Source organism: Canis lupus, chromosome 29 (assembly GCF_003254725.2).
Source record: "Canis lupus dingo isolate Sandy chromosome 29, ASM325472v2, whole genome shotgun sequence".
NCBI lineage: Eukaryota > Metazoa > Chordata > Mammalia > Carnivora > Canidae > Canis > Canis lupus.
This window is the reverse complement of record NC_064271.1, coordinates 13240559-13267353: the sequence shown is the minus strand read 5'-3', so window position 1 is coordinate 13267353 and position 26795 is coordinate 13240559. Positions and strand designations below refer to the sequence as shown.

Sequence of the window (26795 nt, the reverse complement as noted above, 5' to 3'; positions counted from 1 at the left end):
GGGTGTGTGCTGGGCATAGTAAAGATGGACAGTGCCCTCAAACACTTGCTGATGCCCAGAGGGGGCAGCTGTGCTGTGCTGCTGCCTGCCCCAAATAGGTTTATGAACCTGAAGAGCCCTTCAGGCAGACCCATGACACCCAAATGCAAGCTTGATGTCCATTCCTCATTTTCTTCATGGGGCAAGAAGTTTAACATTTCTTCCACCTTTCAGAAAGCCCATGTAACTCAAAAAGGGAAGCACTTGGGATCACTAGATGCTCAAAGATAAGTCAGCTCCAGACCGGGAGAGCAGAGTCCTCAGTCCTGCAGGTTGGGCTGTCTGGGATCAGAATTCTTCAACATTTTTAATCTTCCTGCTTGGCAATAACCATGCGACATGAGCTCTTATTTCTCTTTGGTCCCCTCTCAGTCTCAGGTACTGACATGGGGAACCAATATCACTGTCATTGTTACTATCGGCAATTTGGTCTGGAGAACATGGGAAGCTGTCACTGGGAGATCCTGGAGAGTTTGGAAGCAACCCCAGATCTGTCCAGGACTTCCAGGCCCTGCTTGTCCTAGGGAGGGGGAGGGGAAGCAATAAGAGAGCAGTAGTCTGCAGCTGGAGAATGCGTACCCAGATGTATAGACTTTGCAAATGGTGTGCAGTGGTCATTCCAAGAGCCTTAATTCCAAAATTTATGTGTCCTGAGAAAGTACCTGAGGCTGTTCGGATTCTTGGTTTCCTCATCCTCCTTCACAATTGTCTTCATTCCACTTTACAATGGAAGGTATTTATCTCAGCCATCTGGACTCTTGGCACATTACCCTGGAGGGTATGTATTATCCTCCCACTAAACAAAATGGCTGTTTTAATTTCACATGATGATAAAATAATAGCTTCTAATGACAAGGTATGTGGCTCTAGTTTTTTGTTTTTAAAATAAATTTTGTAATAAATTTTAGTACATTAAGAACATTTTTTGATACTAGGCCACTGTGTTTTCCCATATACCTTAAGCCACTTTGCCTATAACTTCACTCCTCTCTACTTGTCCTTCCTTTTTTCCTGCCTTATTTTCTCTTTTGTGCTTATCACTATTTGCCATGTTATATTGTATATTTTACTTAAAAAGACCTTACTTGTTGTCTGACTCCCTTACTACAGTTTAAGTTTTATGATATAAGAATTTTTGTCTGATCTTGTGTGATTTTGTTCACCACTATATCCTTAGAACCTAAAACAGTGCTGGGTACAAGGAAGGCCCTCAAAACTACCTGGGGAAATAAGGAATTAAAATAATTGAATGACTTTGCTGTAACTAAATTCCTTCCATTCTCATATTTTTTTCTGTATACAAGGTTTCTATAAATGTAACACTATGACCAAATATTATAAGTATGTGAGGTAGCCTATCTCATCCTAGAAATAACTAATATTCATCCATGAGTACATGGACTAATTGAAAGAAAACATTACATTTCATTAAGAGGTACTCTTCCACTAAATGTTTCATTTTATGTGTTAGTTTTTCTTTGGATAGGGTTATAAGTGAAATTATTGGCTATCAACATGACTGAGCAAATGTAAACATATTACACATATTGATGAATACTTTTATGTTTGCTCAATCACATTGGTAGCCAATAACTGTAAGTATAACACCACCCAAAGACAAACTTTAACACTTAAAATCTGAGTCATGGGAAAAAATTACATTTTTATTTTATTTTTTATAAAGATTACATTTTTATTTATAGAAATAAATCTAAAAAATCTGCAAGTCCTTTACACTGAATACAACAAGACACATTGAAAGAAATTAAAGGTGTCTTAAACAAATGGAAGAATAGAAAACATTCATAGATTGTGAAACTCAATGCAATAAAGATATAATTTGATCTGTGGCTTAATCTATGGATTCAAAGCAATCCCAATAAGCCTTTCAGCAGTTTGATCAAAATAGTCATCCTATAAAGAAGATGTAATATATATACAATGGAATATTACTCAGCCATCAGAAAAGATGAGTACCTACCATTTCCATTGACATGGATGGAATTGGAGGGTATTATGCTGCCTGAATCGGAGAAAGACAATTATACGGTTTCACTCATATGTGAAATATAAGAAATAGTGAAAGGGAAACTAAGTGGGGAAAAATTAGTGAGGAAGACAAACCATGAGAGACTCTTGACTCTGGGAGATAAAGGGTTGCAGAAGAGGAGGTGGGTAGAGGGATGGGGTAACTGGGTAACAGGCATTAAGGAGGGCATGTGGTGTGATGAGCACTGGGCGTTATACTCTATATTGGCAAATTGAATTTAAATAAAAAAATAATAAAGTCAGAGAAGGATTCTAAAATAAAATATGAATCCTAAAATGTATATGAAAAGGCAAGGACTTAAGATTAGTTGAGACAATCTGAAAGAACAAACCATGAAATTTCCTAATTTAGGACTTAGACTGGTAATGGGACTATATAAACTAAAAACTTATATTCATCAAAAAATAATATTTATTGAAAATAAAATTTCAATCTAAAAACAGTTCTGCATTTCAGAAGTATATGATAGAATAAGAAAATATTTTAAGGATAAACATATGATATTAGGACTATTCTATGAGTCAAGTGGAATGGAGATAACATGTTCCAAGAGGAACTGGAGCAATTTAAAGTTTCAACTCAATTAAAGCTTATTTAGGTACTTTTTATTTTACTTTTTTAAATTAATTTTTTCTTTTTCTTTTTTTTTTCTTTTAGAGAGAGAGAGAGGAGCAGAGGGAGAGGCAGAGGGAGAGAGAGAGAGAGACTCTCCAGCAGGCACCACACCCAGCGTGGAGCCAGATGCAGGGCTAGATCTTACCCTCTTGAGATCATGACCTGAGCCAATTAAGAGTCAGATGTTTAAAGGACTGACCCCACCCAGGCAGCCCAGGTTCTTTTTAAATGGATGATTGTGATATTAAATTGCTACAGTGGGACGCCTGGGTGGCTCAGCAGTTGAGCGTCTGCCTTTCCCTCAGGGCATGATCTGGAGTCTGGAGACTGAGTCCTGCATTGTGCTCCCTGCGAGGAGCCTGCTTCTCCCTCTGCCTGTGTTTCTGCCTCTCTCTGTGTGTCTCTTGTGAATAAATAAATACAATCTTAAAAAAAGATTGCTATGCCATTTAGATTCCATAGGATACATTCAAAAGAGTAATGCTTCAGTTTTACTATTAAATATTGTGATTTGTAACATGTCAATCTACCTAAGATGGAATTTCTCAAATTCCTCTCTCTCTATGGTTCTGAGTTAGGGTTGGCTACAAGAGACTTTTGTGTGAGATATGGAGACATAAGAGAAGCAGCAGTTATTGTGCTCAGGAAGTTGATGTGGGGTCCCAGGCTCCATTATGGCTTATACATGGAGTACTGACAGCCAACAGTGAGATCCTGTTGACAACCGAGACCACAGTGGGATCACTGCACAGTTCAGTGGATGCTCAGCCCTACCCCTCACAGATGGCACCACCACATCAACCTTCACGTCAGAATCAGTGCTGGGAGGACAGCCCTCCCTGAGCTCATATCTGATGCGGCTGAGAAATTACTGAAATGGCTGAGTTTTCTTGGATGTGCCTATCATGAGGAAGAAATGCTAAGTCTGGTTTTGTGAAAATAAGGAAAGTCACATTTTTGTCATATAGTTTGGGGGGGGGATAGGGTAGAAGTATGATTTCACAATTTTGTAATATTTGAATTGGATCTTGAGATTCTTTTATTCTAATGATAAGTTTTGCATATTTACTGTTCTGTACTAAATAAAATAAGACAATTGATTTGGAGCAAGATCATTGGCTGTATTACATTATATATGACTCTATATTCACTTAAATTTTAATAGGGTAGCCCATTATTTTTCTCCACAGTGTGCAAGTAATTTATATTCTCACTCAATATTTAAATATGAATGTTCTGGTTTTAATCTAGTGAATGACCAGTGTCTCTTTCTTTACCTATTTATGAAGAATTTACTTGTTATCCCTGTTGGAAAGAAAAGCACAATTGCGTGTTGGAAAGCATATGGACTTTGGTACTTGAAATATCTAGGTCAGATATTAGTTCCACTCCTTACAGGTTATGTGAGTTGGGAAAAATCTCAGTGTAATGAAGTAAGAACAATGACTGCCTCACAATGTGGTTGCCCTAGATGAGACAGTGGCTATGGAGCGCTGGCACTCAGCAAGCATATGGCAAATGGCAGGCTGTTACTGACATTATTTGCACACTTATCTTATTCTGATGACATGTTCCCATCAACTACTGATTTCTGAAACTACTGATTTCTGTGTGTAGCTTAGGATAACAATGATCCATGAGAATTCCAACATTCTTTTGCCCCTATTGTCCAGAACACTGCCTGTCCTTGAGGAACTTGCACTGGATTTGTGTCGAGTTTGATTTTCTCATATTTGGAAAGAAGAGCTAGTTTGGAGGAGGGCAAACTGGTTAGTCTGCCATACATTAAAGCCTGAGGCTTCATCTTCTTTGAACATTTTTTTTTATTCTGGAAAAAGTAGGCTCCCCTGCATAAAGGCATAGTGCAAGAGAGGAAATAACGCTCAGTGGAGGTAGAATTTGTGGAGTTAAGTGTGGGTGCAGTACGCAGGACTCGCCCAGGACACACGTGACCATCTCCATCACCACTCATTTAGCTTTTGACTGGCATTGCTTTTATTCCCTACTCCTTTTTTCCCCCACAGTAGCACAAACCCTGAGGGGCAATCTCTCTTTTTTCTCTCCGTATTTCAAGTCACTCTGTGGGATTCTTTGTATATAATATATCCCCTTGGTGCAAAGTGCACAAAGCGACTTTTTCATAATGTGTTCAGCGTTACTCGTTTAGATGCAGTGATATGCTTATTCTAGGCATTCTGTAAGGATCCTGTGGACGGTCCTTAGTATTTTTTTTTTTTTCCGTCTTTAGTATTTTGTCTTTGATTCTTCTGCAGGGGAACTTGGTTGCAGTGTCCCTACAGGGTGCTTTGATAATAATCATCTATTACTGCGGCTTCTCTCCTTGCTCCTCATTGCAAGAGTTGTACCATCTTTGTAGAGATGCCTGTAACGTATCTCCCTCCACCATCCTACCCCCTCAGCACATGCGTGTGCTTTTTAGCTTTGTTTTTCTCATATTTTGAAAGACGGTAGATACTTTTTTTCCCCTTTTTTACATTGGGCTTCATCTTTCATAACACATTTTCTTTTCTTTTTTTTTTTTTTTTAAAAGATTTTATTTATTTAGTCATGAGAAACAGAGAGGAGAGAGAGACAGAGGCACAGGCAGAGGGAGAAGCAGGCTCCATGCAGGGAGCCTGACATGGGACTCCATCCCGGGTCTCCAGGATCATGCCCTGGGCCGAGGGCGGCACTAAACCGCTGAGCCACCCGGGCTGCCCCATAACACATTTTCTATTCTCTTTAAAGTGACTCCGCTCTTTCAAAGCCACAAAAACTGCGCTCCATGTTGCTATAGTATATACACTCTTAACCCTTTAGCTAATCTTAGTTGGGTGGAATGGCTGCTCATTGTTCTCAACTACGGTTTGGCTTTACCAAAGGCCTTTGTAAAGTTTTCTAATTTTCCAATTATTATCATTCAGGATCACTGGTGGCTGAAGGCCTACATTTCAACTGCTGGGCTCGTCTGGAGGTACATTTTACTTTAGAGAAAACAAGATAAAAAAGAAAATCTTGGAAGCACCTCCCTTTTCATTTTATTTGGCTGCCTTTCTAGTATTTCTTGCTTTCCTGGGTTTAGAGCTCTGGAATCAGATGTTCCCATAATCTTGCTGACAGTTGCTTCCCACTTTATGATAATTTTTAAATAATGGAATAATGAATTTCTTTTTTTTTTTTAAACTTTTATTTATTTATGATAGTCACAGAGAGAGAGAGAGAGATAGACAGAGACACAGGCAGAGGGAGAAGCAGGCTCCATGCACCGGGAGCCCGATGTGGGACTCAATCCCGGGTCTCCAGGATCGCGCCCTAGGCCAAAGGCAGGTGCTAAACCGCTGCGCCACCCAGGGATCCCTGGAATAATGAATTTCTAAAATCTCTTTGGGGTCAATAAAGCAGCACGGAATGGCCGAGAGGAAAACTGATGCTCAAAAAAGTAAAGACTAAATACAGTTCTAAGAAAAAAAAAATACAGTTCTAAGAACTTGTCTAAACAGTTAGAACTTCTTCCTTATATAATTAATTTTTTCTTAGTTATCCAGTTTTCCCAATCAGTTTTTTTTAAAATAATTTTCATTTAAATCAAGTCACAAATATCTGTTGATTTTAAAGTCTCTCTATAATTCCTTTTTATTGTCTGCTTCTACAGTTCTGGACATTTTCCCTTGAATATCATCATTTTTTTTTTTAATGGCCTCTATTATTACTTTTGGTTCTCCTTGTCCTAGAACAATCTTTATCCAAAAAAAAAAAAATGTTTCTTCTGAGATCTTTTTTTTTTTTTTTTAAAGATCTTATTTATTTATTCAGGAGAGACACACACACACACAGAGGCAGAGACATTGGCAGAGGGAGAAGCAGGCTCCATGCAGGTAGCCTGATGTGGGACTTGATCTCAGGATTCTGGGATCACACCCTGAGCCTAAGGCAGAGGCTCAGTTACTGAGTGACCCAGGCATCTCTTCTGAGATCTTTTTTTTTTTTTAATTCTTTTTTTTATTCATCACACACACACACACACACACACACACACAGAGAGACAGAGAAAGAGGCAGAGACACAGGCAGAGGGAGAAGCAGGCTCCGTGCAGGGAACATGACGTGGGATTCGATCCCGGGTCTCTAGGGTCACGCCCTGGGCCAAAGGCAGTGCTAAACTGTTGAGCCACCCAGGCTGCCCCTGAGATTTTTTTTTTTAAATAAATCCTTTTCTCTTTCTTTGAATTACTATTCAAAGAAAATTGATCATATTCTTCCCAAGATTAAACCCATTTATTGACTCCATATCATCTAGCAGAGCACCACAACTGGTGTGATCTGAACTGGTACAGATGTGACAAGATATCAATTCCCTTATTCCCTGATGTGTGTGTGTGTGTGTGTGTGTGTGTGTGTGTGTGTGTAGCTTGGAGTAGCTAGCCCTCTGGGCCAGTCATTTTTTTGCTGGGAGAAAAGTGATTTATTTACCACAGGGTGCCCTGTAAATGTAGCTTAATCTGGTAGTGCTGAAATATGAATTAGGTTGGGAATCACTGATGTAAGACAGAATTCATGATCCCTCAAAGCTCACCCCACCATTCACGTGATGAACTGAACATACCCAATTACTCATCACTTCTTGTGTAATTCATGTTTTCCCTAGGCCTTCTCGAATATTCTATGGTTTTCCCAAGCTTTTTTTTTTTTTTTTTGACATATTTTCCCTAGTATTTAGAATTTATTTTCTTTCTTTCTTTCCTGGTGGTGTAATATTCTCCATTTAAGACCATGTTCACATGCTCTGAGTAGCCATGTTTGGTGCTCTGAGACACCATTAGCCTCTGCTTAATTTTTCTGTGCATGTGATTTACTTTAAGGAGATCATTATCTGCACTTGACTGTTCTGTAATTATTTACATGCTTGGCTCACTTATTAGAACATAAAATCTCTTAGGAAGAGGACCAAGTCTTATTCACCTATGTATCCTTGTGGCCTAACACACAGAAGTCTTTCCAAAACTGTTTCTGAAATGAATGAATCAATGAAGAATTAGCTATTTAACCTTGATTAAGCTTTAAAATTAAACAATAATGTGCTGAATCTGGACTATAGATACTCTTAGATCTTGATAGGTCTGTGACCTTGGAACAAGAGGAGCTATGAGAGAATTGTAGAATCCAATTAAAGATATTTACATGTCTACAGGAATTGGGAACCTACCTAGAACATAGAATGAACACAGAAGGGGCACAGGAGTGGTTTAGTGGTTGAGCATCTGCCCTCGGCTCAGGTCGTGATTCCAGGTCCTGAGATTGAGTCCTGCACTGGGCTCTCTACAGGGAGCCAGCTTCTTCCTCTGCCTGTCTCTGCCTCTTTCTCTGTGTCTCTCATGAATAGATAAATAAAATCTTAAAAAACAAACAAACAACAACAAAAAACAAAAAGAAACTCTTCATAGGAGCAAAGTCCTCTGTATGCTGAAATCTAATGCCATCTGAGTCCTGGTGTTGTAGGCTGCTAAACTAATCACATTTGAAGGGTATAGAATGAAATCTCCTCTTGTTCTACCAACTATTAAAAAAAGCCCCATAAATCCATTAATGGATTAATGCTTGCCAGCTGAAAATCCCTCAGCAGTGAGCCAACTCAAATTGTTTGAAATGCTTATTTATTGGAGAAGTGCATTTCCAAAACTAGGAATTGACTACATAATTCCATAGCTCTAAAACTTTTTTATGAAGTACAGATTAGGATTTTGTAATCATTGGGATAATCTGTATTTACTTGGTATGTATAATCTTTGTGATTCTTACCATAATCAGATTATGTGTGGTCTGGCAGATTCACCCTGTAAAACCAATTCACACTTTGAATTGGGTAATGAAGTTTACACTTTTTTTTAAAAGATTTTATTTATTTATTCACGACAGACACACACACACACACACACACAGAGGCAGAGACACAGGCAGAGGGAGAAGCAGGCTCCACACAGGGAGCCCTACGCGGGACTCGCGGGACTTGATCCCAGGTCTCCAGGATCACTCCCTGGGCCAAAGGCGGTGCTAAACTGCTGAGCCACCCAGGGATCCCCTGAAGTCTACACTTGTGATTTTAGGTTGAAGGACGTGGAAAAACTTTATTAAATTTGTGTAATAATTAAGAAAAGATGAGATTCAATATATGTATAGGTTTACTTTATCAAATTTATTAGATTTGCTGAAATGGTTTAGAAACTAGTGCTTCCTTTACTTATCAGGGTGAATTATTTGAAGGACTTCAAAAGAATGATAATTACAATGAATTCATGAATGTAGCTTACATGCTTAAAGGGCTTTAGTTTCAATTGTAAATGGAACAGATTATTTAAAGGAATTTAGGCTACTGAATTTAAGGAGATCAAATAGTAATTGAAAGTCCAACAGAATAGTATTTAACCTTACACAAGAATGAAATTCTGATACAGGCTACAATACGGAAAAATCTTGAAAACATGGTAAATGAAATAACTCAGACACAAAGAGACAAATACTATAAGATCCCATCTATATGAGGCACCTAGAACAGGTAAGTATATAGAGACAGAATAAAGGTTACCAGAGGGAGATGAGGAGTTCTTATGGGCACAGAGCTCCTCTTGATATGATGAAAAAGTTCTGGAAATGGATATTGGGGATGACTGCACAATACTGTGAATATATTTAACGCCACTTAATTGTACTCTTAAATATGTCCAAGTGGTTAATTTGTATTATGCATATTCTACTAAAGAGAAATAAAAATAATTCCCCCAAAAAGTCGTTATTAAAATTGACCAGATTTATAAATGGAAGAGTGAAAGTTCTATGTAGCATTTAGAGCTTAGGAAAAACCACGGTTTAAAAATGTTGTCACTTTAATAAATTGCACAGTGATTTTAAACCTTGAATCGACAGAGATAGAACTTCCTGTCCAGAAAAATCTTCCCTCGTGGACATCAGAATGCGCACAGTGACAAAGTCCTAAAGAAACTTTGGCCTTCACCTGTTTTCTTCCACCTTTATTGTCTCAGAAGAAAAAATACAGTCAGTATGACACCTTGGCTTTAACTTTAGGACTAGTAACTAAGAGTCTGAGTTTTCTTTAAATAAGAAAAAAAAAAAAAACAGATTGCATTTAGTTTTTCAAATAAACATAGGTGAATAGAAAATGAGGCAAATATAGAAGAAAAGAAAACAAAACTTAAGTCCAAGCCGTGTGTGTTTTTTTCACCCAACATGTAAAAAAAGGCACACTTTTCATCATTTTCAACACAGCCTTCTTGCTCAACACAGGGTTTTAAACAGAGTCTCTGATACAATTTGTCTTTTAATTCACTAGTCTTTTCAGGCTCAGCAAGCCAGGGAAGTCCAGATTGTCTTTCGACCTTTGAGAGCATCCAATATGAAGCTGGTTCTGAAGTCAAAGCCTTTGTGTTGGTTGGGAGCCTCTTCCAGGAAGTGACTCCCTATGCACTTGCTACTCCTTCTGCCAGGAATGCTCTCCTCCTGGCCATTCAGCTCTCAACTTCCTATTTATCCTTTCGGTCTCAGCTTTGGTGCCGTCTCCTCCATGAGACCTTTCCAGGCACACAGGAAGCACTGGCATTTTGCAGGATACCTGAAATGTTCTACTTTCCCTTTGGTAGTAGAACTCCTGCCTGTTTCTCCATCAGGGTCTCCACCTCTGGGAACCCTTCCCTGATCATATGCTCTTGGCTGCTTTTCAGTGCCTCCTGCCTCAAAGGCACTTATCACCCTTTTCTCAATTTGTGTGGTCATATTTCCAAGCAAAGACTCAGGGACCCAGGTTCCTTCAACACTGTAGCTGCACCAATTTAAAGATGTGGCTTCCAAAGCTTCTATGCTTGTCTGCATCTAATAGGTAGAAAGGGGAAAAGCATGTAAAACCACATGCAGTCATTTAGAGGCCAGGCCCAGAAGTGGATATATCCCTTCTGTTCACTTCCCATGAGCTAGAATTCAATTTCATGGGACATCTGACTGCAGGAATGCTGGAAAATGCAGTCCAGCTATGTGCCAAGAGAAGAACAAACAAATGGGGCTAGTGAGTAGCTGGTCAGTCTCAGGCACAAGCTTGTACGTAGCTATAACAAAATCTGTGACGGTGGTATTCAATGAGTAAGGGTTGGGAAATGCTACAGGCTTTGCAGTTGATTGAACTATATGTGGCAAACAAAGGAGTTCTCTGGATATACTATTAACTCTACTCTAGAGATTTTGTTCTCATGATCAGAGAGGGAGAGAGAGAGATCCTGCTTCCTTCTATGAGAAAAAAAATGTGGACAAAACTAAAAGGCTGGTTAGGTATAAATTAGAATTAATTTACTTTTCACCTCATCCAACTCAGAAGGAGAAACAAATTCTTTTACTGCTCTTCTACCTTGTTTTCATGCTGGCATCCAAGTTATGGGAATACTCCTAAATGCCTCACTTAGTTTCCAGTTCCAAATATTGCTCCCAGAAGGAATGCTAAATTACTTTTTTCTTAGTCAATAAAGTACTTAGTAAAAGCACATAAAGATGAGTGTTCCTTATATACCTTTTATTGTTGGTTACTTATATGACATTTCTTTAAAGGAATTATAAAATCAGATTTCCATTTAATATTTGGTCCAAGAATGTAGCTCTAGAGAATATTATGTCCCATTTTGTTACTTAAAAGGGATAAACATCTGTTTTATTGTTTGGTCTCACTTTAAAATGCTTCTGTTTTATTGTCTGATCTTACTTAAAATGCAGTGTAACAGTGGGAGTATAAGCCATTTACTAGAGATGGCAAGTTAACATTTTAAGGACTTAATGATAAGTCATCCCTCCAAAACTAGCCAAGGTAAATACTAACTCGAAATTTGTTACCTGTGTCTGCATTGGAGATCCACTTAATTTGCATAAGGATAGTAGAAATAATTTTTAATTGGTAAAATAAGTGCTGTTCAAGAGACAGAATTACCTGGCAAAACTCAAGAGATGGGAGAGCCAGAAGAGAAAATTTTCAAGGAGGGAGCAGTCAACAGTGACCAAAGCCATCAATTATAATGATGCTTGATGAGATCTAAGTGAATTTGACAATTAAGAGGTCATTGCTGGCCTCTGAGTGAGCGTTTTCAGTAATAATGTAGGACAGAAGGCCTGACAGCAGCAGCCTGACAGTGAATAGGAGATGAGAAAGTGAACACTGTGAGTCTGGACTACTTTGTAAGAAAGTCTGAAGGAGGGAAGAAGGACGAAAGATGGGCAAGCTATCTGTCCAGGTGTATGGTGGGGAGGTCAGAGTAATGTCTCTGCATTTTAAAAAAATTCTGTGACTTTATTCATAAGCTGAGGAAAAAAATTCAGTGGGAGGGAGAAACTGGGCAAAGAGAGAGGAGAAAAAGAGAGTTACAGACGGGGTAGGGTGGGGGAGAATGAGAGGGTGAAAGAGTAAGAGAGAAAGAAGAAATAATTAATGGAATGAGGAGCTTAAATACGTGGAGGGAATGATGCCCTCTTTTTCTGTCAGGAAGAAAATAATCATGGGTAAATACAGACAGTCCTGATGGGAGAGAGACTCCAGGCACTTCTAGGGACCCCTGCCTACTTGGCTTTCAATTTCTTTGTGACAAAGTCTTAGTGGTAGAGTTTTCTTGTCGAGTGTGTTGGGCGGTGGAAGACAAGGGTGCTGAGAATCACATCACCTCTCTGGGTTTCACTTCCTCATCCCTGAAGTGAGGGCAGGGAGCTCGAAGATTGCAGTTGTAAGGGAACCCGAGAAGGTACTGACTCAGAATGAGAGGCAGGCTCACAGGTGACATCGTGAAGATGCACCAGGGCCAGTGGATGTGGCCATGTTCTTCTCTACAGCATCAGGACAGCTTAGGAACAGATGTACAAGTACTCACTGTGGAGCACTGGGGTAAGGACACTGAACTTAGAATTAAAATGGAGACACAGGAAGCCCTGTCAGAATGCTGTCAGTTGCTCTTTCCCCCGGGCTCCTAAATTATCCTACTAATAATCTAGAACAAAAGCATTGCACAGGATCCACATAAAATTCTTACAGCCCATTTTCTTTCTCACTGTGCTCTGAGGGTGCCATGAGGGTGCAGATTTTTTTTTTTTTAATTTCTTACTCTGCTCTTTCATAATCGCATCTGGCTTTCAAATCCCTCATCTTCCATTCTGTACCATCTGGATGGCAGATCCTGCATTCTTCCTTCTTAAGGGCATGCCCCACACAGTAGGCTGCTGGGTAACAGTGAGAATGAAGCTCCAACCTATTTGAAACAGGCATGTAGGGAAATGTGATTATGTCCTTCTGAGTGCGACAGGCATTTGTGTAGAGAGCTTGCTTTAAGGAGTGAGGCCGATGCTTCACACTCTGTCGACTATTAATCTGATGCAGAGAGATAGGGATGTTTTCAACAGCTGCTGATATCTACCATTTGTGAATAAATGTAAAAAAAAAAAAGTGTGATGCATTTGACTGCACCTTGAGATAATCCCTTAGCTCGGACATCTTCCATAGAGTTGCAGTGTTAGAGCTCAGAGTGCCTTTGGGATCCCCTAAGAGGTGATTTGAGTTGTTGATATGAACAGAGGTAGATATTGGCAGAGTTAGGACTGCCTTCATTTAATTTCTAACATCCAGTTTCAATTGGAAACGTGGCACATTAAAACCTGATCTGGGGTAGTAGGTGTTCTTTGTTTGCTGGTATCAACTTTCTGACAAGTAGCTGATGAAAATTTCCAGGCATATAAGTGCACAAACCATATATACCTTATTGTGAATTAATCAGATATTTTTTCTATTGTGTGGGGAATGGGTAATTTAAATTCTTGTAAGGTGTGAGGAAAGAGATATGAAAGACAACATAAAGACAAAGGGGTGTGTACACACTGGTTTCCTATGATGTTCCAGATACTGAACCAGGTCCTGGGATCCTAGGGTAAGTAAGCTATGATCCCCAGCTACACGTGAGGAATGCAGTTGATTAAAACATAGCACATAGCACAGATTCAGAGATGTGCTTAGGGTCCACTGAGGCATGGGGAAGGTGTCCTTGGGAAGAATGATAAAATATGTGGTTGGGGGGGGTCCTGGGTGGGACAGTCGGTTGAGCATCTGACTCTTGGTTTCTGCTCAGGTAGTGATCTCAGGGTTGTGAGACTGAGCCCTGTGTCAGGCTCCAAGCTGAATGTGGAGTGTGCTTGAGTTTCTTTCTCCCTCTCCCTCTGCCTCTCCTTCCTCTGCAAGTGCACTTGCGTGTGCACACGTGCTCTTTTTCTGCGTAGTAGGTTAGTGGGTCAATAGAGGGAGGAGGCCTCTCCGAAAGAGTTTGGTGGATTTAGGAAAACAGATGTGGCTGGAGATGAGGAGATCAGAAAAGACAGCTATGAACAGTCCCCAGTTAGACTCAATTATAAGTCCTGGTTTAGTGAAATAGGCAATGTCATGGTGAGTTTAGTGCTGACTTTGAGGCTGGTTCTAGTAAAAGGGCTTCTCTATCTTGCCCCTGCGGAGAGTTCCTACTTGATTTACTGGTTTGGGTATTTGGGTATTTATGATATTCTTCTTGAGAGAATACTGTCTTTCTTTTTTCAGCTTTACTGAGGGATAATTGACTAATAAAATGGTGATATATTTAAAATTTAATTCATAGTGATTTTATATAAGTATACATTGAGAAAGGATTCTCACCATTGGGTTAATTTACACATCCATTATGGACAGACACTGTCTTGATAAGCTACTCAAGGACTGGAATTCTGTCTCTGAACCACAGCCCTATAGCTAGGATCCTATTCTATGCCGCCTGACCTTTCTAGGTGTGGTGCTGGCTGAGGTCAGCCAGCTCTTTGATAGGAGTCAGTTCCCTTGGCCAGATTCTGTGGTTGAATTCATTCTGCGAGTACATCTATCTTCCAAGTCCCCATTCCCTCTGGGATATCTTGTCCAGGAATTGACAAACTCAAGCTCTTGCTCTGATGTGATATAGTGGAGGTTTAATCCATCTCCCTGTATCTTGACCTTCAAAATTACTAAAAATCATCCAATTTTGTTAAAGAGATGCAGGACGACTGCCATTTGCCAAACATAGATATTTATAAATGCATCAGGCATCTCACTCAATTCCAAACATAAGACAGTATCATTTCATCAAATTTGAGAATCTTGGGGTTTTGAAATCCATTTTTAAAAATGAGTTGCTAGGTAAAGAGAATTTAACAATTTAAATTCAGCAATCATTTCTATGGGATGTTATGTGCAAGGCATTTTCTAGGCTCTAGGATTAAATCAGGGAGCAAAATAAAGATCCTGAACTCACAGATCATCTATTCTAGTAGGAAGATTAGCTAGTAATTCTGTGACTATTTGACAAAGTCTTCTCATCAGATTAGGGAAGATGCTTCAGGCTCTAAATCTAAACTGTAGTGAGGTTAGTTAGATGTGGACTCACCGTGAAGTTACCAAAAGGAATTTATTCTCTCTGAGAACCAGTAGATTTTTTTTTTTTAAGATTTTATTTATTTATTCATGAGACAGAGAGAGAGACAGAGACAGAGGCAAAGATAGAGGGAGAAGCAGGCTCCATGCAGGGACTCGATCTTGGTCCCGGGATCACGCCCTGAGCCAGAGGCAGACGCTCAAACTGCTGAGCCACCCAGGCATCCCGAGAAGCAGTTGATTCTTGATGGCTTATTGGTCAGATGCTCTGACTCCTTTGAAATTTTGGCTATGACTAAAAGATCATACTCGAATCTCTGTCTTTGACTCACTAAATTCTCCTGTCCCTCTACTTCAAATATCTATGTATTGCAAGGCTCACAAGACAATGGCTAGTTTTCTATTCTGAGGATCATCCATCCATCCTCTGCTGCTTTCTCTCTTTCCCCTGTTGCCCAACCTTTGGGTCACTCTCCTTCTCTAAGGCTTCTGCAAACATTACAGAGCCAAGAAGGGATACTGGGAAGCTAACATTCCAAACTAACCAACTGTCCTCCCATTAGCTTCTTCAGTAAATTCTTAGGAGAAGATAGGGGTTGTGAAAATAAATAAAGGAAACCTTAGTTAAAGTGGCACTGGGCCCTGTGCTCAGCAGGGAGTCTGCTTGAGACTGTCTATCCCTCTCTCTCTGCCCCTCCCTGCCTCCCTTTCTAAAACAAACAAACAAACAAATAAATCTTTTTTTTTTTTTTTTAAAGAGGGGTGACTGGGTGGTACAGTTGGTTAAATCTCTGACTCTTGGTTTTGGCTCAGGTCCTCTTCTCAGGGGCATGAGATTGAGCCCTGTGTCGGGCTCCGCACTCAGCCAGGGCGTCTGCTTGAGACTCCCTCTCCTTCTGACATGCCCCCCACCCCCAAAATAAATAAATTAATAAATCTTTAAAATAGAACAGGGAAGCCCTGAAGGAGGAGCTCTCACATATGTACCAGGCTGCATAATCAGCAGAAGAAGGAAGATAAGAATTACCTTGACAGCAGAAGGCATTTTTCACACAGGAAATTTCATGTTCCACTTATAAGAAAAAAAAGATCCCTTCCTGCCCCAGCACTAACCACTGCCTGCAGCTAATGAGAAAGCCTGTAACTTTGTACTCTTTCTTGTTCTTCTCCAATGAATTTTTGTTTAAAATAACCCTCCCTAATTTCTTCCTACAACCTAATAATAGCTGACTTTCCCTTTGTCTCTTTGGACTTACCTGTGGTTCCCCATAGTCTGCTTGTCCCAAATTGCAATTCCTCTGCTATTCCCGAAGAAACTAATTTTGCTGATAACTATTTTATTTTTAAGATTGGTAGGGTTATTTATTTCCGATTCACATCATTGGTATGGTAATATCACCTTCTACTCTGAAAGGCATTTATGGGCAGAGAGGCAAATACACGAACACTAGCCTGCAGGAAGCCTCAAGGACAGTAGATTATGGAATGCTTTCCCAAGAATCACACTTCCTTCCAATGAAAAGTTCCCCCAAAGTATACTAACAAGGGTCAAACAGTTGCACCAAGAGTTATTTTGAGCTTTTCAATCTAAATTATTGAACTCACACCTGGGGGAATTCATTTCCTTTTCAAAACCTAACTCTTAGTTTTCAATATACTTTTCTCCAACTATTCAACATATGCAACCCAGACTGGCCTTTGTGAGACCAAACAGATGTCCCAGTTGCAATTTGCAAATTAATATCAGAAGCAGGCATGCTAGCAACAGATCCTCTCAAGAAGCCTGGTAATATTTATATAAGTTAATACTATTTTTCAGCATCTTTTGCCTTGCCTTCTTCTGAATTGCCTTCTTCTGAACACTTCTCTGAATTAAAAACATTCTTTTTCATGTGACAAGATAGTAACAAGCCTACAAGTTCATTTTCAGCAGTAGATGATTCACAAACAAGATGTCAACAGGTTTTTACGATTACAGATTCCAAATATCCTGGTCTCACAGAAGTGTTCACAGAGATTGATAGATATTAAAAAAACGAAATAAAAGTGAAACAAGACATATAAATAGGCTTCTTCATTCGAATGAATGATGGCAAGTTCTGATCCCATCAAACAGCATTATTCCCTTTTTGAGCTTTTTATTTCATTGTCTTTGACCTGCCATCAGAGTCTTTATAAGAGATACAGTCAGCAGAAGAGGCCGAGAGGTAACTAAGGAGATGGGTGGCTGGAAATAAATGTTTCCTCAAGCATTTATTACCCTTCAGAAATGTCCATCAGCTGAAATGTTAGTCCCACAGAACCACTTAGGCAGTGCAGAGGAGAGAGCGGGTAGCTGTTATTAATTTTTAAGGCTGGCAGTTAGCTTTCAGTCCAAGAACAAGGCTTAACTTTGCATTCTGAATAATGCAGAGATTTTCATTAGTTAGAATAGGAATTGAAATGATAAATGATACATTGTCTGCCAAAATACTGTGACATTACATTATATATTTGCAGTTACCTTTCAAAATAAGCTTTCTAGAAGTATACTTAGACAAATTGGAAAGCTACCAGTGTTGGCTTTCTTACTGTATGTTTAAATTTTGGAAAAACAAATCAAAAGACACATCTTTTTGACTGCGGGTTGGTAATGTCATATCCAAAGGGCAGTTCATTATTGCACCTAAAAGCTAAGTGTTGGCACAAATTGTACTAGTCTATGAGATCATTGCAATTGGTTTCCAGACATTTCTTTTTGCTCACATTTGCCTTCTGAAGACTCTGGGACAATTTAATTACAACTGCACTTTTGATTTCTACTTCTTTCAATAAAAAATGTAAAATTACACTCACTTGAGAACTATCAAACTAAAAGGTTTGTGATTGCTTTTCCCTGTCGTCTTTCTTCCAGTAGATCATCATGTCAAGTCTGCCTAGAGCACATTTATTTTGTTTTGAGCACGTAAGATTTTTTTCTGGCTCTAAGTTTTGTTTGAATTGATGGTAACACAACTATTATATCCAGATGCCTCTCGATAACTTAATATATGGCCCCAATAACAAACCCTCGAATTAAACCATTAATAGAATAGGCTTCTAGCAGCTGCTTGAATGCCAGTTTGATGGGCATGAATATAGCTGATTCGGAGATTTCTATAGAGAAACTTAAGCTAATTAAAGATGCCAAAGTCAATGGAACTACAATATCTGCCAGTAGCAATACACTCCATATCCACTGACATTATTATTTTAAAAGAAGGCTGAAAGAAGGTCAAAATCATTTACCCAATTTAGACGAGCTGTTTCTTTTGCATGTCATTTTGTATTTTCAAGTTTTGCTTAAAATCACAAGCCTCAAGAGAAAGTCCTTTATATATTTATTCTAATAGATACAACACTATTGATTAATTTGCCTTTTCTCACACAATAAGGTAGGATGGAGCAGAAGCATCTTTTGAGACCCTCCAACCAGTTCAGGGAGGAAGACAAGAAACAGGTGCTTTTGGTACCTATTCAAATATACATTATAAGGGATTCAGCTGGGATTTATCAGGCAGTGTATCATTTTTTGGGGAAGTATTTATTCTAATAATTTCCGTTAGGTCTCAATTCCAGTTAAAATTGTTCCTGGTCAGCCGATTGTTTTTGAAGGTGCAGCCTGTCTCAGCTGTGAGTTGGAAGCACACTGCTGATTTTCTGTGCATTAACTTTGTCAGATTGGGGAACTACTAATGGAGCTCCCAAAAACATATTTTCTGAAGTTAACTTCACACTGGGAAGTGTTGTCATTACAAAAGCACTTTCGAAATGTCAGAAACTTTCTGGTTCATCTAGTGTTTTAAAAAATACCCCCAAGCCAGTTTAAAAGATGGGATGCAGTATGTTCACACATTTTCACTACCTGAGAGTTTAATCTCGGGGTCTAATATTTCTTCCAGTTGGTTAAATAAATCCTTGTTGTCAACTGGATTCCAGTTCATATACTGTGCCTGCATCTATTTGGTGGGAAGCATTCATCAGGTCTCTTTGGAGTTGTGTTATAGAAAAAAGTTATCATGGTTAGCTGACTCATCTTCATTTTTTTTAAAGGATCAACTTTATAACCCAGACAGTAACTGCAATGATATAACTGAACCTTTGAGATAGGCGGGTGTAATTTTATCTAATAATGATTTATTTTTAAAAAATAAATTAAAAATTTCTTTGGTATCACATGAGCTCATGACAGTTGTGCCAAGAAATGCCTTATTCATTAGCAGGCACTCAATAAATGCCAGCTTTTAGCATATGTTGCTAAATCTCTGCCCACAGAACTTCAGGTCATATATGTCTTTCATTTCTTTGGTGGTATTCTGCTGAAACATGACTACTTAGCTTTTTAGCATCCCCTTAGTTATTTTACAGCATTTCTTTAAAAAAAAATTTTTAATCTCACCTTAAAGTTATCTTTTTTAGTTTTTGTGGAGCATTTTATGTAATATATATTCATATAATTCTTGCTGTAATGGGTTGTGTGGATATTATTGCTACTAATCAGACTTCAAAATTCTGCAGTAGCATACTTACAATGAAACAATCCCCAATTTTCTATTCAATATTATGTTTAGATCTCTGAAGAAAAGTTACTAAGACATGGTATGATACCAATCTATAGACTTCCACATCTCTGGGCATTCTCACACACAGCTTACATTAAGAATTTCAATACTTAGTGCTACTTACTTGTGTGCAGTTCAGTTTGCAAATGTTTGATTGTAACTTTGCCATGCTTCATTTAGTCATTTTAAGTTCCAAATCTGAAAGCTTTCATAGCCCTGTAATGATTAGCTTTGGAAGCTATATTTCATCTAAAATAAACTAATAGGTAGCTATAATGGTACTTACAGGTGTCCTCTTCTTCCATGAAAATACTGATCACATAACAGGCATACACAAAACCGACCAACTGCAAAGGAGAAAAAAAATACTTTAAGAATCTATGCCAAATGTCCAGAATTGAAGAGCCTACACAATCCAATAAATAAAGATAAAGAATACATAGTAATAATGTCTATGAATCTTAATAGGAAAAAAATTCTATTTTTAAATAATGGCTGTGATTTTAAAGAGATTTTCAATTTCTACTTAGCTGCAATAGCTTTCTAAAACAGTACACAGGAATGGGAAACTTTTTTTAGATATATGACTTAGATTTTGATTTGGGATTTACAGTTTTTACACATTAAAATCATCACAGATTATTCAGAACACATATTTTTAAGTTCAGACTATTTAGAGAGCAAATTGTAGCAGCACTCATTATTACTATAACTATTTTAATATTTAATAGCCATAAAAGGAATCAAAATATGCTAATTGTAAATTAAATACCAATCATCAACTTAATTATTTGAAATGCTCAGAGAACATAAATTCTACTTAAATACTAAATTGTTTTGTTAAGTATATCATAAGAAAACACATTCATTTTGAGGTCATTAATCATATAATGACACTGAAGAGATACTTTATACTTTGGATACTAGTGATTAAATAAATGCAGGTGCCAGAGTGTAGGCTTTCTACCTTTTCATATGATTTTCTGTGCTTATTACACTCAGAAGGCAATTTTTATTTTATGGAGCTGGAGACACCACAATTCCTGGAGGACAAAATGGTCAATGCATCTAGTCTAGTCTAAAATTACTCAGAGTACTTTGATGAAAAGTAGATACCTAAATAAAAAGTAGATACAGTCTGTCTTCTTACTCTGTTGTTAACGTATATCCTGTCCTACCCCTTATAGAATAACATTTGGCAAGGAAACTTTTCTAATAGTCCCAGTGTCTAAGGATGAAGTTCCCAATGCAGAGAATAATCTCTCTGGTGTTTATGACTACCCTGAAGATTAAGAACTTGATCTTGGAGTTCACCTCCAGACTGTTTAAACTGGGTAGGTTCAGGTGCTAGCTCTTCTTCACTTGCTGAGATGGATTTCTTCTCACTCTTTCAGGAAAATGCAGAAGGACTATGAGCTGAGAGGGCTAGAACCATAGATATTTGAACCAAGATAACTGAAGAGCATCTGTTGCTGCTTGACGGTCCCTTCACGTAGAAGACTGTTGGAATGTTGCTTCTCTAGTTTGCTCAGCACCTCATAGGAACTGTGATTGAGTTTGCTCACGTCCCTGTAGATGTCCCTCAACTTGGAAATGTTTTGGAAGATGGTCACATAACAGCCAGTAAGATTATTATAAAGAATAGTCAGCTCTTTTAGTGGTTCCTGGTTCAGACCTTTAAACACAGTCTGGTGTTGCTGAACTCTTCCTCAGCCTCAGCTGTACTGGCCTCATCTTTCTTCTCAGCCTTCTGCATCACCTCCAGGTAGTGCTGGGCACTGTCACGGTTCATGAGTTTCCAACCCACTTGGTGATTTCTTGCCTTCATCTCACTGAATGGGCCTATGTAGTTTTCCATGGTCCTCAAAGCCTGATCAGTTCATTTCTCTTCATAGTCTTCCCAAAGGACATCATTATTCCCTACAATGGTCACCGGTTTCTTATGAAGGTCTCACTCACTGCTGTGGATAACCTATAGGATTTCCACCATTCCCTTTGAGCTTTCAGGCATCACTTTGCACTAAGGGTATTCCTCATGTCCTTATATAACTTTTGGCTTTCCACTACATTCCTGGTTTATTACAAAAGGATATAACTCGGGAAGAACCAGATGGAAGAGATCCATAGGGCAAGATGTGGGTGAAAAACGCAGAGCTTTCATGCCCCCTTGAGTGCACCACTCTCCCCAAATCCCCAAGTGTTCACCAATCTGGAAGGTCTCACAGATATTTGTTTATAAAGATAAGAGAGAGCAAGTTCATCTGAATACTTTTTTCAGAATTTTTTTCTTTTTTTTCTTTTTTTCTTTTTTTTTTTTTTTACTGAAGTCCTATTATCTTATATTTCTTTCCTGTAGTTTCAGGGCTTTGGGTTATGCTAAAAAATATTGTGTTAACTGTGTTTTCTGGAAATATTTATTGTCTATGTACTGAAGAGAACTGGCCAATATATTTCCTTCTTTTCCAAATGAGTCTTTTGACTGATGGAAAATAAGACCAGGGTTTTAATTATAGTTACAGCCCACTATCTTTCCTCTGTCAGTGAAATTTTTGTTACTGATGAAATGGGAACACCCAGTTTTAAAAGAACAGATAAATGTATAGCAACAGAAAATCTGTCAAATTCAATTATTCACTAATGGGGCTTAATAATATCTTGATAGATGACAAGAAAGGAATTTTGGCTAGGTAATTGAAATATACAGTACCATTAGCTAGAAACAGTAAGATAAAGACATGCCATACTAGAAATATTAGCTCATTCTCTAGGCCCTCAAATAGAAATTGCCAGCCTTAATCTCAATATTATAACAAATGAATTAATTAACATATATTCTTTTACTTTTGCTTTATTGAAGGGCACACTAATAAAATATTTATTCCAAAAATTTCCTTTGCTATCGTGATTAATGAAACTGCTGCTTAATTAATAATGTTATTCTCATGAGAACCTGTCTAGACATCATGTTAATCACCAATTTGTTGATGGCTGAATGTTTTGTAGCTCTTGGTTTCCCAGAATATGAGTTGAAATAGTCCCTGTGGCTTTCTGCTTATCTCCAAGAAATGGAATAATGTGCATTCTTGCCAACAGCAAAGACACACAAAGTAAATAATACCAGGATAGTCCTGATTATGTCTGCTTTTAATAAAGTTTTGAAGGAGTCAGTAAATTTATTTATTTATTTATTTATTTATTTATTTATTTATTTATTTATTTATTTATTTTGGAGTCAGTAAATTTAAACACACTGCTAATCCATTAAAGCCATCCATCTCTATAGTTACAACTTTTAAATGATTTTCTCATATGTACTGTAAATTCTGACTGCATAAGTTCCATTCCATCTTTTTTGGTATAGTAAATTAATGCAAATGACATAAGACTAGATTCTAACACCACTTCTTGTGTAAGAGGTTGATTAATTTTTGCAAGTAGGATTTGTATATGCGATTGATTTGTTTTGGCCTGCAGGCCTTGTATAAGGATTGGCAGGATTTGGTTTCACCCATGTAGAAATTAGGACGACAGCCACTGGCTGTGTGTCCTGCTAGTTGTGGATCTTAGTAAGAATGAATCAGAGAAATGAGTCACCTCTAAAAGCATGAGCATCTTAAGGGATCTCTTTCAGGTGCAACAGATAGGTGAGAAAAGCTCATCTAAGGAGTTCTGAAAAGCTTGTACAAGTCCTGCCTTACAGAGAAAGAATCAGTGGATTTGAGGGAAGCTAAAAGGATCCTTGATCAAAAATAACTCCCCAACTACTTTCCTAAATTTTCCAGCATTCACACCAACATTTAAACACTAAAGTTTAAGAGATTCCTTAACGAATGACAGAAGTTTCTCTATATAGAACCAGGCTCTAAAATGTTTTTTGTTAGTCGATTTTTCCTCAGATCCAAAATGATTCTATAAAGGTCTTGGCCAAAGCCATCTATGGGAGGCAGGCAGAAGGTGACACAATTTTTTCTGTGTAGAGAGCTTTACCCTTATGAAAAAAGTCATCAAGTTAAACGTTTGCAAGCAGAAAGCTTCTCTATATGTAATTTATTTATGTTAAGGTGTTAAGTTGCTTATAAAAGAAAGCATAGCTACCTAATATCAAGAACTGTGCAGGGTTTGGGATTTCACTGTGTAAGCTAACAAGTTAGCCTCTTTCTGTTTCATGGATTCTGGGTCAGAGGCAAAGGGCTTTATTACTCATAGCTCAGCAGTCAGCATGAGCTTCATATCTCTGCTGCATTCCTCTTGGGTCACGATGGACCCCTACAGACATAGTGGGTTCTGTTACAGGAGAGGAACATTGAGCTACTTTTACAGCAAGGGAAGCAACCTATTCTGCTGGTGGGATGGAGGAGTGGTTACCACCTTCCTAAAGGTTGTTTGCTGAACAATCCTGAGAAATTGCCCAGGTAAAGAGTGATTATAAATTTGGAGGTTATCAGTTTATAGGTGGTATTTAACTGGGTTGGGACACTAAGGAAATGAGTAGAGTTAGAGAAGGGGGTTAAAGAATGAAGTTCTGGGACATTATGATGTTTAGGGTTTGGAGAGAAGTCAAGAAACCAGAAAGAGACTGAAAAGGCCTGACCAGAGAGGTACAGTGACATAAGAAGGCAAGGGTGTGGTGTCTGAGTGGCTCAGTCAGTTAAGCATCAAACTCTTGATTTCAGCTCAGGTCACTATCTCAGGGTCATGAGATTCAGCCCTGTATCCTGTGTCACACCCAGGGTGGAACCCGCTTAAGAATCCCTCTCCCTTGGCCTCTGCCCACCACCCTCAAAAGAAACCAAGGGCAATCAATTGTGCCAAAGGTCTCTGGTAGGTCAAGGACAATGAGCACTGAGACTTGACCATTGGATTGGATAGTTTGGAACAGATGGGTGACCTCGATGGGAGTTGTTTTGATGGAGGATGGGGCAAAAATGTGACCAGAGTGGGTTCAAGAGAAAACAGCATGTCAACAATTCTTTCAAGGAGTTTTGGAAAAGGAGAATAGAGAAAGGAACAGTAGCTGGAAAAAGATGTGAGGTCAATGAGGTGTTTTTTTGTTTTTTTAGTTTTAGTTTTTTTTTTTAAATATATATATATATATACTAAAGGATTTTATTTATTTATTCATGAGAGACACAGAGAGAGAGAGAGGCAGAGACATAGACAGAGGGAGAAGCAGGCTCCCTGTAGGGGAGCCCAATGTGGGACTTGATCCTGGACCCTGGGATCATGCCCTGAGCCAAAGGCAGACGCTCAACCGCTGAACCTCCCAGGCGTCCCTAGTTTTTCGTTTTGTTTTTTAAAGGTGGACAGTAATACAGCATGTTTGTATTTCAAGGGGATTAAGGTTTTCCTTAAATCATGATTCACAAATTGGGGTAATGCAGAACAAAGATTATTTGCCTGTCCAAGCACACGTCACTTTTATCTGCTTCCATGCCCTCTATAATCCTGCCTCAATTTGGCTTTCAAGGCTTGTCTCCCACTATTCTTGGCCATGAGCTGTGCTCCAACTCCCTGAGCACACCCCATTCTTTGCTTGCCCATGACCCCCTAACCTGTTCTCACATCTCTGCTAGCACAGACCCTCTCATCCTTTGAGCCCTGTTGTAAATGTCACTTTCTTTAATCTCTCCAGTGGATACACCTCTAGTCTGAACCGTCTCACTACTTTGTTCTTATATCTCTAATGGCAGTTCTCAGTATTGCTTTGTGTCAGAGCTATGTATTCATTTGTTATCTTCCCAGTAGGTCCTTGAAGGCAGGACCCCTCTGAGAGAGCTGATGCAAAGTCCATATCCTCAGAGTCCTGTCCTGGTTCCTTCCGGAAGGAAGAGCTACACCTTCCACTACTTTGGCACAGTCCCATGTTCTTTTATGAAGGCCCATTTGATCTCTCTATTTGCATGACTAACTCTACTGCCAGGCTCTTTCAAGGTGAGAACTTTTTCTCAATTTAACTTCACATTTCTGAAATTTAGTATTTTGCCTCATACAAAGAAGGCACTTATTAAATGTGTTTGAACAAGTAAATGATGAGATGCACATATATCGAAGCAAAGTGTGGGAAGAAGCCAAGGTGGCTGGAATGAAGCAGATGCATTTCAGAATTCCAGCACATTAGCAAAGCTGAAATTCCCACATGGGTCACCCTGTCACTTAGCCAAAGTAAAAACAGTGTGCATCAGCACCTGTTACCTTGATTTGATAAGTTCCATAGATTTTTCTGCTTTGCTGTGATAATGTCTGGGTCATGCAAACAACACGAGAACAAGCCAATGATTGTACCATCTTAGACAAATGGATGGAACATGAACATGTAGAAAGGAAAGGTATATTAAGCTCTTTTCACTTATGAGTTAACTATTGGTTGGGTTTACATGAAACCAAACACTTAAAGTATATTGAAAGTAGCTAATGTGTATCTGAATACATACTGCTGCCTTCCCTGGGGAAAGAAATAATATGATGGAACAGGAATTTTTTAGCCACTTGACTGAAGTGATACAGTGGTTTTCATGAAGGATGGTAATGCTTCAACTCTCACAGGAAGCCTGAATGCAGCATGTCCTGGTTTCATGTTAGAGTGATAGACAACAGAATGTCCGGCTACATAACACATGGTTGGTTACTAATCTGAGAATCTTCTGACTTTGTCTTCTGGCGGGGGTGGAGGTTCAACTCTGTGCTATGGGTCACCCTCAATTTTGGACTGGAGAGCAGGTGTATCCTTCCTTCCTAGGGACTGATCAAAAAACCTCAAGACTGAAGACCAGGCAGCTGGTGGACAGGCTCATCTCACAGTGCTGTGTGGACACATTTCTTTTTCTATGACTCCCGGGAGTGCTTTTTCGTGGAACTGTCACCCACGCCCATCTGTTTTCTCTTGCATGCCCAGCAGAACAGAAGTGTAGGATCTTGGGATCCTCAAGGGGAAAGAATCATAGGAGGGACTGGTTTTTTATTTATATGGATCACTCTGGGAAGAGCATGAATCCCAGTGAGTCCTAACCTATTTGTTTTCAGTCAAGCTGCTCATACTTTTCCTTCAGGAGTCCAGAATTAGAGTT

The 26795-nt window shown here is 38.8% G+C and overlaps 1 protein-coding gene across 3 annotated transcripts in view; it reads right to left on the bottom strand.

Moving 5' to 3' along the window:
* The window catches only part of NKAIN3 (sodium/potassium transporting ATPase interacting 3), a 612786-nt gene that overhangs the window by 34225 nt on the left and 551766 nt on the right, over positions 1 to 26795 (bottom strand). For all 3 annotated transcript variants that reach the window (XR_003147623.3, XM_025477827.3, XM_025477828.3), the window contains exon 5: positions 20018 to 20078. Coding sequence is in view for 2 of the 3 variants with exons in the window: in XM_025477827.3 (XP_025333612.1) it covers positions 20018 to 20078 (61 nt within the window). In the remaining variant the exon portion in view is untranslated. The remainder of the gene's footprint in view (positions 1 to 20017; positions 20079 to 26795) is intronic.